Genomic DNA, 12,501 nt, shown 5'->3' with positions numbered 1-12,501 from the left:
GCAGCATCTTGGGATAGGCAGGCATTTGCCTCAGCCTCACTGTTAGGGTTGCCAGGTCCCTCTTCACCACCAGTGGGAGATTTTTGGGGCAGAGCCTGAGGAGGGTGGGGTTTGGGGAGGGGAGGGACTTCAATGCCACAGATTCAAATTGCCAAAGCAGCCATCTTCTCCAGGTGAACTGATCTCTATCGGCTGGAGATCAGTTGTAATAGCAGTAGGTCTCCAGCTAGTACCTGGCAACCCTACTCACTATAGTCAAGTAACTAGCCTCTGATGGCTTCCACGTGGATTATCTTCCTTGGCTTCAATGCTGTTGGGTTGCAGGTTTTTTTCTGCTTCTCCACAGCACTGTTGTGCATTAGAGTTGCCAGTCGCCAGGTGGTGACTGTAGATCTCCCAATATTACAACTGGTCTCCAGGTTACAGAGATCGGTTCCCCTGGAGAAAATGGCTGCTTTGGAAGGTAGACTGTATGGCATTATATGCTGCTGAAGTCCCTTCCCCTCCCCAAATCCCGCTCTCCCCAGGCTCCACCCCCCAAATATCCAGGAATTTCCCAACTCAGAGCCGGCAACCCTATCAGGTGCATTTGTGTACCTCCCAAGGGTTTTCTGGCTTTTCTCCAGTCTTTCTAAAATTTGCTTTGCACCAAAGTTTGGGGAAAGATCACACTAAAGCTGCTGGATGGCTGCTATGTGTATACGACAACTCAGATCTTCCCCACCCACATGGCAGCCATTTCCCCTGAGATTGTCCTTGCGGTGGCCGTTTCCTCCCCCCACCACAGGAGGCTTTACATTTTAAAAAAGTGGCACTAGAATGTCATCTTGCAGATACAATGTTAGAGCAAATACGTGTAACAGGTTCTCTGAATTCCCAGCTTTCATAAAAAAGGTAAGACTCTAGCCTCTTCTGTTGCAGAGAAATAAGGGGAAAGACATATCTTTACAATGGAAAAGACTAGATACTTACTGGTACTTTAAAAAAATGAAAGCTGGGAATTCAGAGTACCAGATACACATGGATAACTGGAATTAGAATCAGAGTTGGAAGGGATCGCCAGGGTCATCTAGTCCAACCCCCTGCAAAATGCAGGAAATTCACAACTACCTCCCCCCCACCCCCAGTGACCCCTGCTCCATGCCCAGAAGATGGCAAAAAAACAAAACCCTCTGGTATCCCTGGCCAATCTGGCCTGGAAGTAATTGCTTCCTGATCCCAAAGTGGCAATAGACATTACCCTGGGTATGTAAGAAGGGACCACAAGAGCTAAGCACTGATGCAGCCCTTTCTGCCCTCCCTTTCAAGGTCTGCCATAGTTCACAGAATCAGCATTTGTCAGATGGCCATCTACCCTTTGCTTAAACACCTCCAAAGAAGGAGAGCCCATCACCTCCCGAGGAAGCCTGTTCCACTGAAGAAACCGCTCTGTCAGAAAGTTCTTCCTAATGTTTAGCCGAAAACTCTTTTGATTTAATTTCAAACCGTTGGTTCTGGTCCGACCTTCTGGGGCAACAGAAAACAACTCAGCATCATTACATTTTGTCCCCCCGTTCCCTCCTCTCAGCCGCCCTGCCTACAGGACTGATCATTTGCCTGGCTTTGATATCTTTAGGAAAGTTTCAGAAGTTTCTGATCCATATTTCTAGGTTTCTGGTGATCAATTTACTGTGCCTGTCAGTGGGGAAAATGAAAAAGAACTTATTCGCAGCATGCATCTGAAATGGCACTGGTAGTCTGGGTGGCAGCCCTGAGAATTTCAAGGGGTTGTTTTAATATTCAGCCAGCACAGTCCTAAAAAGCCTGTCTGCATACATCTTTTAAAAATGTCACAGCGTGGTCTTTGGATAGCAGGTAGAGCCGCCAGGCCTTTGAATTGGCTGCTGCTGCTTCTGCTCACTTGTTGCTTCTCTCATAATAGACAGAGAGTTGGCACTGATTCTAATTGGGGTCTGCATTATGATTGGCATTGTTTGAGTAACAAATTGATTCTCGGCTATAGAAATCAATGGAGCCTTCCACTGGAAGGATGTCTGTAGCTGTACAGGCGTTATTGAGAGATATTTATTCTCTCAATGTTCACATGTGGATGTTAAATTTGTCAGATATCAGAATCTGACACTAAAGGTTAGGTCTGGCTCATTTGTCCAGACAGAGTGTATTTTCAGGCTTCGGATTCAGAGGCAAGAGGTCTGACCGTGTATTAGACCTTGATAGAATCGTAGCATCTTCGTTACAGAAAAACAAGATTAAAAAGAACCCCCTACAATGCAGGTAAAACCTGAAGTAGTAGCCTCTAGTATGTACCTTCATAGAGTTGGAAGGGACCACCAGGGTCATCTAGTCCAACCCCCTGCACAATGCAGGAAATTCACAACTACCTCCCCCCCACACCCCCAGTGACCCCTATTCCATGCCCAGAAGATGGCCAAGATGCCCTCCCTCTCATGATCTGCCTAAGGTCATAGAATCAGCATAGCTGACAGATGGCCATCTAACCTCTGCTTAAAAACCTCCAGGGAAGGAGAGCTTACCACCTCCCGAGGAAGCCTGTTCCACTGAGGAACCGCTCTGTTAGAAAGTTCTTCCTAATGTTTAGATGGAAACTCTTTTTGTCTAATTTCAACTTTGTACCTATGCACCTAATACAACCACTAGGTATGTGGGGTAACTGTAGCCTACTTCTCGGGTAATCTCGGTGACAGATGTCAAATCCTCCAGGGCTCATAATCTTCTGAGTAAATGCTATAGAAATGGGTTCGAAGCAAGTATTTTGATCATTTGATGGAAGTGAGGCACCAAGGCTCTGGCCTCTATGGTGGTTATGCTTCCTGATTCTGCACATTGCAAAGGATTAAGATATAGGGAGACTTCTCAGTTACACAGGATACCCACTGGCTTATTGGGTCTCACTGTAGCCCATATGAACTGAGAACACAAGCCGTATTCTTCTTTGGTTGTGCATGAATGTTGGTAATGGTGGTCAAGTCTGTTTAGAAAATGTTTGTCATTACTGATGCTTTCACTGAGGAACTCCTGACAAACCAACTACAAACTCCAGAGTTCCTCAGTTTGAAAACCACACTTAAGTCTTAAATTTGCTGTAACATCACATGAATTACAGAGTTGCTACTATTGTTCCAATATTTTAAATATTGCATTGTGGGGATTTGCAGCCTTCTAATGCTAGCCCTTATTTTTTCCATAGGTGGACCCAGAGAAATGCCGCTACCTGGTGGGTACGATCCTGAGTGAAGGAGAAGAGAAACCACCGGAGCAAGCGGTCCGCATGTTCCAGAAATACGGTTTCAAGATTTTCCGCTTCCCATCCCCTAGCCATGTAGTCATGGCAACCTTCCCCTACACTACTCCACTGTCCATCCATTTGGCAGTGAACCGTGTCCACCCGAGCCTTGATACTTACATCAAGGTGAGTGTCTTGAGTTTACAACTGTCTCCTGCTAAGTTATATGATAATGCATAACATAGTTTCATCAAGTTGGGGGCCCATTAGAAAACGTAATGTTGGTGTGGGGGGTGAATGATGGGGACCCCCCAAAAACTCCTGCTATCTTGCCTCCAGAATGCTACGGTTTCTGAAGGGCTTGAGCAGGCCTCCCCCCACCCCACCCCCCTTTAACTGGCTGTCAATATTCTTAGGGCAGTGAGCATGGTTTGTCTTAACTAGCCTGTTATTGTAGTGGAAATCTTTTGTGTGTGTGTGTGTTAATTTTGCTGTTTACTTAGAGAATCTCAGTAGTAGGAGGAAACCCTGCCTTTCTTTGAGTAAGCCCCTTATCTGTGAATAATCCTTATTTTTGTTGACCAAATTATCTTTCTCTTTTGAGCAGAATTGGGCTGCCACATATATATGAAATGTGATAATGTGACACTTAGTACTGTAGGGTCTGCAGCTGGATGGAAAATACGAGAAGCCCAACTCACTCACATTGCTGAGGCACTGGGAGCACTCCCTTGCAAACATTTTTGTTTGCTCGCGTACATAGTTATTTATAAGACACACGCTGTTGGCAATAATTGCAGCCACATGGAAAGCTATGAAATATGGCGTCATCCTGCTTTGTGCTGTTTCGGAGGATTAGCGCTCAGGTATTACCATCTCGCTCCATGATCTGCACTAGAACTTTCAAAGTGCTGCTGAAATCAGTGATCATATCTACTCTACTGGCGCCTTGAAAGGCCCAGTCTTTCCAGGTGACTGGTGAGGCACAAATGTTAGATATCAGCAGAAAATTTGGAGAAACCTTCTGGAGAAAGCTGTTGTCCTGCACTTGGCACCTCGGTGTTCTCCTGAAAAAATCTACTCTGTGGTGCAGATAACAGGGGAATCTCCTGGGTTCAAGGATCAGCAGGGTGTAGCTGCAACATTTTGAACACCACCTTCCTTTTGATTTAACTGTGGGTAAACGTATAAGCCTTGTGGTATCTTGTGCTGATAAAATGGGTGGTGAGAAAGGAAAACAGCATCAGATTTGTTAAATGTATGCTTTATGGTGCAGAGATGACATTTTGATGCTCCGGGAAAGGTCCTGGAGAGTGCATCCGTCACACAAGCGATGAAATCATTATAGTTAAAAAGGGAGCTACAGATTGTGCTGGGAACACCTGGTAGCTTTTTAATGAGAGCTGCCTTTTTAGCTTTGAATGAAGAACAGAGACTTGTCTTAAGCTGAAACTGTCTTCTTTCAAGCAGGCAAGACAGGAATCTCAAACAAATATTCTCCAAACTTATGACTGCTTTGTGTGTGCCTCTCTTGGGACCCAGAAACTGGAGGAAGCTTTGCTGCAGATTTCAGTCGGAACGCTTTCCTCTCTTCAGGCACGGAACAGAATAAGGCCGTCAGTCCCTGTGACTGACAGGCAGTTGGAAACCTCTGGTTTGCCTTGGCCTTGTACAGCTGGCTGCTGCATTTCAGGCTCCAGCTTCCAGCATCTCCAGGGCAGCAGCGGCCAACTTTCTGACAGTTTTTGACAAACAGGTAGCATCACTCTGATGCACACTGCAATAGGGACGTAGCCTGTGGTTTGATTTTGCCTCTGGACTAGTCAGATGAGGAACAGGCAGCAGCCGGCTGCTGGAGAAGCAGGCAGGAGTTTAGACTGGGTGCTGTGTCAAAGTGGGGCCCCTCTAGCCTTTGTGCCCCAAACTCTCACTACCCATGCTACGTGCTTAACGACTACACAATGCTCGCTTCTCAACATTTTATGTTGGGATTTTGAAGTTTGTGATATTTTGGCGGTCTTGAGAAATACCTTTTTCCCCCGGTAAGCTGGACCTCTGTGCCCTACTCGTTCCCTTTTATTCTTCTTGAATCTAGGATTCTTGTAGAGCCTGTGCACTTGGAATGATTCTGTGGCTGGATTTCCATTCTCATACAGCATGGAGCACTGGGAATGATTTGTCATTATGACTCTGCAACTTTTGCCAAACCATTCCATTCAAAAACAACAACACAAATGACTTAGTTCTTCTTAGAGAGCAAGGTGGTGATTTTGACAGTGACCAGAGCCCCCCCCTCTCTCTCTCTCTCTCTCTTTCTCTCTCTCTCTCTCTCTCTTTCTCTTTCTCTTTCTCTTTCTCTTTCTCTTTCTCTTTCTCTTTCTCTTTCTCTTTCTCTTTCTCTTTCTCTTTCTCTTTCTCTTTCTCTTTCTCTTTCTCTTTCTTTCTTTTTTTGGCATCCTGAGAGCTTGGGAGATGAGGGAAGGGAACTATGATGTAGGAGCTGTCCAACTGCAAACAGCCACTCTCCTTTTCGTACAGAGTCGGCTCTGTCGGGACATCTCGCTCTATGCTTGAAGCATCTCTTCATCTTCTCCCCCTGTCCTTTAACTGCTTGTTAAAATGTGTGGCAGTTTTGACATGAACAGCAACTAGAGACCGGGCTTGTCACTTGTAAGCCCCTTTGCACTTGTCATTTCACCCAGGTTTACACCTGAGCCCTCAGACGTGTCAGGCTCTTATTTCCCCCACCCCACGTAGACTGTTGGGACCACTACATTGCATTCCCATTCACATGCCAAAGCAGACATTTGCTGGCTTCTGAGACTGCAGAAGGTCAGCCTTCCTGAGACATCTGAATCTGAGATGTTCTCACATCTCCTGGCTGGTGTGTCAAACAGCATCTGCTCCCCTGGCACCTGTTGGAGAGGCAGGGAAAGAAAACAAGAGAGAAACTTTCACAGAAACAGGTGACCTGTGCACATTTTCTGATGGGAATTTGTGTTGCCATGGAGACAGCTTCTCCAAATAGCTCCCTTCCACCTCCCCCAAGCAACTGAGGCGCGAGCGAGACATTTTTGCAGTGTCTGGTTTGAAAAGATTCCCTTAATGAGAGTCTTGGGTCAGGCGAGCTGAGCGGAGGAGACCCCCTTTCTGCTTCTTTTTCCCTGCAGGATCCCAGAGAGGAGGCAAATGGGCTTATAGGAGAGAAGGGTCTTCAAAGGGTCCCCATGTTCCATATGAAATGCAGGCTCTGGTTCCTTTTTAAGACGATTTGGTTCAGATGGATCAGTTCTCTTGCTAGGCAAATGACTTACCAACCCATTTCAAAATGGAAGGCTGGTGAAATGGTGGAGAAAGATGATGGTGAGGAGGAGTGCATCAAGGTGACTAGCTTGGAAAAGAAAAGGGGTCTTGTGAAACCAAGATGTGGACTTAATGAGACTCAATGGGGGATAAACAGGCAGTGAAAACAAATCTATAAGAAGGAGGGGAGTGGATGAAGATGATAAACTGCTGGGGAGCAAGTTCCAAGGAAGACCTTTCGAACGTTTACAGAAGTTCAGTGGGGCTTGAGGCAGGGGACTTGTGGCTCAGATTATGGCTTCCTGAGGTATGGAGGCTGCTCTGCTGATCAGAGAAGGGAATTGCAGACAATTCCAGATAAAGCCCATGATCCTCTTCCCCTGGAAAATCAAAGGACCAACCTTGTGCCTCTGGCTGACATAAAGCTCTCATAGGCCATCGCTTTAAGCGAGCATCAAAACTGACCATGCATAAATGGCCATCACCACTGACCTCCCCTAAGTCTGGACAACTTGTCACTGAGGCTTGTCACCCCCTGATACTTCCTCTGTACCATTGGACTATTGGTCTGCCTGTTCCTGTGCCTTCTGCCCAAAGCACCTGAGTGCTTCACACAGACCTCTCCTGTTTTCCTGCCTTTTGATGGCTTTGAATACTCTGTGCTAGTGGCCTTCAGCACATGGACTGGGGTCTTCAGGTGAATCATGGTGCTCTGTTTGTGGGTTGAGCTATCATTTTTAGTGCTTTTTGGAAGGACCTGGTGGTAGTGCACATATGTAGACAGCAAGTGTCCCATTCCTCCTCCTCCTTTTTTTGCTCACATTCTGCGAGGAGCAGCAGCACATTGAGGTGAGGTGACTCAGCATTGGAGAGGATTACTTTTTAACACAGGCAAGTTTAGAGACTCTGGATGCTCATCTTCCTGCCCACATGCTTGCAGCTCTGTGGGCCCTGTGCTGCTGCAGGGGTTAAAGATGAGTCCCAGTTAAGCCTGGAAAGGTTGGGAGGCTACTACTTTATATATAAAGGTAAAGGTCCCCTGTGCAAGCACTGGGTCATTCCTGACCTATGGGGTGACGTCACATCCCGATGTTTACTAGGTAGACTTTGTTTTACGGGGTGGTTTGTCAGTGCCTTCCCCAGTCATCTTCCCTTTACCCCCAGCAAGCTTGGTACTCATTTTACTGACCTTGGAAGGATGGGCGGCTAAGTCAATTTTGAGTCGGCTACCTGAAACCAACTTCCGTCGGGATTGAACTCAGGTCGTGAGCAGAGCTTTTGACTGCAGTACTGCAACTTACCACTCTTCGCCACAGGGCTCCTGTACAATATATAAATAAGTATTATTATTTTAAAGTCACTGTACAGAGATATTCCCGAGGAAGTGTATTAACCGATGAGCTGCAATACTTGATGGGTTCCACATTCATCACATTTTCAGTAACTGTTGTGGTTGAAAATGTGGTAGCTGTGGAGTCTGGATCACTTCTCACTCAGTTATTCAATAGGTTATGTGACTGCAAAAATCACTAGATGGTGGGAAAATGCTGTCAATCTGTATCCAGCTTTAAAAAGAATATAAGAAGCTTCATGAAGAGAAAGATAGACTCAATGGAGAGAAGTAGACAAGGGAGCAATGGAGGAATTAAGAAAAAAAAAGAACATTAGTTGATATAAAGGGGGACTGAGTGTCTGCTCTGATAAACGGGTAGCTGTCATGCTAAAAATCGGTTCATGCAAGCTGTCCGCTCATGTGACTGGCGTAAAATGGGAGCCATGAACTCAGATGAGACCATGGCTTCTCTTTTACGAAGATAGCAATATGTGAAGCAAAGGAGAACTGCAACCACATGAGAGTTTGCAATCTTCATAATACACTATTCATGAGAATAGGCTTCTCAAGCACACAACATGGAATATGGGAACAGACTCTGTGGAGGAAGTAGAATAGAGCAGGATAACTGGTTGATGGCCTAGGACAGGGGTCCTCAAACTTTTTAAACAGGGGGCCAGTTCACTGTCCCTCAAACACTGTTGGGGGCCGGCCGCCCCCCCCCCCACCCAAACGGGAAGGCAGCCAGGCGCCCAGGCAAAGAAAAGTTAACTTGCGGCAGGAGGACGTGCCGCCCCTCCCCCAGGTGCCTCTCCATGGCCGACACTCCCCCCTTCGCTGGGCTGAGAGACCCCCACCACCGCGTGCCCCCCTGCTTGGCAAAGAGCACCTGAGGGGAAGGGGGAAGGGTGTGGGAGGAGGCCGGCGAGAGACGGGGGTCTCTCAGCCCTCCCCTTCCCAAAGGCGCCGCCACCCAAGCTCCCCGCGCGGGGCCCCCGGCGCTCGCTCGCCTCGCTCCTGCTCGGCTTGCAGGCAGACGGGGATGTTCTTCCAGCCCGGCATGGCTCCTTCAGAGCGGCGGCGGCTGCGGCAGGAGGAGCAGCGGCGGCGAGAGGCACACTGCAGTCCAAGGCGGCACCTCCCATCCCCCGAGCCGCGCGCGCCTGGGGAAAGGAAGGCAGCGGCTCTTCAGCCACAGCGGGGGAAGGCGCAGAGTCAGAGGTGGCTCCCGGGTTGGCACAGGTGTCGCCGCTCCGCTGCTGCCGCAGACGCTTTATACGTCGAACGGACGCCTTAGTTTGGGGAAGGGATGGGCGCGGCGGCGGCTCCAGAGGGAGGAGGGGGCTGGGTTCAGGACCCTGACGGGCCGGATCCGGCCTGCGGGCCGTAGTTTGAGGACCCCTGGCCTAGGATGTGAGCTGTGCAAGAATTGCTTGCATATTTCCATTTCCATTAAGTCCAAGAACCTTTATTTGTTAATCTCTTGGTCCTATTCTGTCCTGAAGGTACAGGGATGGATGGATTATTATGACAGAAAACAAAACACCACATATATCACATATATAAAAAATCACATGTATAAATTAGAAAATGCAATTTGCATCTTGATTTATGTGCAGAAGATTCTAGGATACCCAGGACAGCCAAGTCTAGTGATCTTCCCATTCTTTTCTTTTATTATGGGTGCACTGTCACCTATAATATCCCTTTATGGCTATCCCAGTGGGAGCACGATTGTTGAAACTATCAGGCCAATTACCAAAGAGAACTTACTGTTCTGTAGCCCACCTAGGCTGTCTGTGTTCACTAGGTATTTCTTCTCAGAAGTTCTGGAATCTGACTGACTCCATGCATCTCTGAGGATTTGAAGAAGAAATGGGCTCATCGTACAATAAGATTCTCGTTCTTTAAATGCTAATGTATAGACCACAGAGATGATGGTGTCATTTCAGCACCTCTAAATAAATAAGATCACAGAGGCCACATTCTGAAGGGCACATCTCACATTTATTTTGAGTAGAATTATGAATATTGAAAAAGCTAGGGAATTGAGTTTTCAAGCCTTTCGCTGAAGTGACAGTTCAGAGCTGCCAACCCAGTTCTGTATGAGATTTTTGCAGCCCAAATCCCCCTTGTTCTACTTGGAGTATCTTCAAAAGAGAGAGGTATTAGTTTGTTACACTGTATGTTTGAGCCCCATGTGCATATCAAAATGCAGCTGCCTATTCTTGATGGGTCGTATGCACCCATGATGTCATGCTTGCCTCACAGCAGCAGACAATAACTTGTGTTAGTGTGTGTAACCCATTCAGGAAAAGGTTAAAAAGTCATTTCTTTCTTTCTTTCAAAGGCTCAGATGAATTTGGAATGCAGAAATGGATAAGATCCAACAGAACTGATTTTGTGATTCTAAAGTGGGGGATAAATTACCAGACTTCTTTTCTGAAGTGTCACATTGTAGTGGAAGTAGGTCCTTGTCAGAAATTTAGCATGTACTTGCTTTGGCTCTACAGTATATAAGGCAACTACACACCATCTTTTGTGCTGTGACTACCACCTGAAATGTATCACAGAGCTAGGACCGAGCAGCATGTGCCCTTGGTGTACACATGATGAAAAAGACTTGTACTCAACCTGAGTGCTACCAGTTTCCTGCAAACCCATCTGTCTAACTGTTGACCCAGGCATGACATACAGAATTTAGTTCTAGCTTTGATCAATGATCTGTGGCTACAAATTACTAAGGTGAACTGTACCCTATTGATCCCATGAGGTCTTTCAGTTGCCTTTGATGTTGCTGACTATGAGGTGTTGATGTCATGCCTGCAGGGTCTGATGAGAATTTGTTGAACTACCTTTTGGCCCTGCATATCTAAGAGACTACTTTCTTCTTTGTATCCCTTTAAACTTTTCAGGGATAACTGACAGCAATTTGATAATCTCTCTGTCCTTGGAGATTCCACGTAGCTCATGCCAGAGCATTTCCCAAACACAGTCTATTTTTGTTGGCTTTTAGCAAACTAGGTATGTAATGAGATGGGTGGGGGTGGAATTTTTAATAAAGTCTGAGTTCTGTGAGACTTAATGATTTGTGGTTTGTGGGTTTTGTTTTGTTTTATAGAAACTGTTTTTATTTTTTCTGTTTTAAACATCTTACAACCTGTCCTGAGCCCAAAAACGTATAAGCACATTTTCAGTGCATTCCTGAGCTCTAAGGACGAAAGCCCTTAGGAGGCCAGGAAGGTGCTGCGTCAGCGTCTGGGCCCCCAGCTCCGGCATCCGGGCTACTTATACTGGCGTTAGTGGCCCAAGCTCCGGTGGGAAGGCCCGGACACTGGTTGCCAGGCGCTGCCATGACAGCGCCGCTCCGGGACGCCAATGGGACCTTTGGCCAGTGTCCCACCGGCGTAGAAGGCTGCGCTGGTGTCCCAGGAGGTGTCCTGGCATCCTGGAATGCGTTCCTGGGGCAGGCTGTGGGGAGGAGCTGCCGTTAGGCAGCTTTCTGTCTCCTTTTGTCCTGTGAACGCTGGCGCAGAGAAGAGCTAAAAAGCAGGCGTAGCCTCGTTTTTCTCTATGGGGCGAAAAGACCCCGTTTTTTTTAAAGAAAAGCCGCTTAAAGGCTTTTTTGGTGTTTTTGGTGTGCGCGGAACGGCTTTAGGAGGCAGCATGGCTGCGCCTCTTCCCCACCGTTCCCCCACGCCAAATCTCAGGAATGTGCTGTTTGTTGACTTAAGGAGGCATAGGTCCTCTCTGTGGCTCCCCAGCAGCCCAGTGGAAAAGCTGGGAATGGAACTTGTGCATGCCGACGTCTTGTTCCCCCCTGGCAATTTTAGCATCATTTATTCACTAATTTCACAGTGGTGAAAATACATGTGAAAAGGTCCTGTACTGCTCACTTTGATGCAACTGCTTTTTCGTGTCTTGCAGAGCGTCCGCGCTGAGCCTCTCAGCCTTCTGCTGCTCACTGTGACCTGTTTGCCTTTTCACGTCTCCCCTTTTATCCACAGTCAGCTTCTTGGTTCTGTGCTCTTGTTAGCACAGGCGTCACACTTGTGCTTGGCAAGTTGATTCACCTGTGCACTTGTACCCTTCTTTAGGTGAATGCTGTAGAGCAAGTGGTCCTCTAACTGCGGCAGATATGAGTAGCTTACACTGGAGTGTGGGCCAACTGGTTGCTAGGCAACCCTAGCAAGGTATGCACTGCGTGCACTTAAGGAGTTAGAGGTCGGGGATTTGTGAACAAAGTGGTATAGGAAAAGGATGAGTGGTTGGTTTACTTACGTCACAAAGTCACTAAGGCTGAAGAATAGAGGACCATTCTGTATGTTTTCACCACTAGGATTACCAAGGGATGGAATATTTAAGGGGCTTCATTCTAGATGAAAGGCTACAGGTCTCTGGAATGTGGTTTATTACTTTTCTTCCCTTCCAGCATCCACACTGGTGAGTCTGATCAGGACAAAGCAGGCAAAAAGACAGACAGATGTGGCTAGCCTTCTCTATTATGTTATCTTCTCACACAAGATATCTTTTCATGGTTGGTGTCTGGTGCTTCCAGTCTGTAGCTGTTAAAATGACGTGAAGGCTTGGAGGTTCTGATGTTTTGATGTGTGGCATGAGG

At 47.1% G+C, this 12,501-nt stretch overlaps 1 protein-coding gene across 1 annotated transcript in view; it reads left to right on the top strand.

Moving 5' to 3' along the window:
• TEX264 (testis expressed 264, ER-phagy receptor) overlaps positions 1 to 12,501 on the top strand; it is a 170,791-nt gene that overhangs the window by 52,108 nt on the left and 106,182 nt on the right. Inside the window, exon 4 of the mRNA XM_056865818.1 lies at positions 3,209 to 3,430. Within this exon, the coding sequence (XP_056721796.1) occupies positions 3,209 to 3,430 (222 nt within the window). The remainder of the gene's footprint in view (positions 1 to 3,208; positions 3,431 to 12,501) is intronic.

Source organism: Euleptes europaea, chromosome 1 (assembly GCF_029931775.1).
Source record: "Euleptes europaea isolate rEulEur1 chromosome 1, rEulEur1.hap1, whole genome shotgun sequence".
NCBI classification, from domain to species: Eukaryota; Metazoa; Chordata; class Lepidosauria; order Squamata; family Sphaerodactylidae; genus Euleptes; species Euleptes europaea.
Note: the sequence above shows the minus strand (reverse complement) of the source record. Positions and strands in the feature narration are given on the sequence as shown.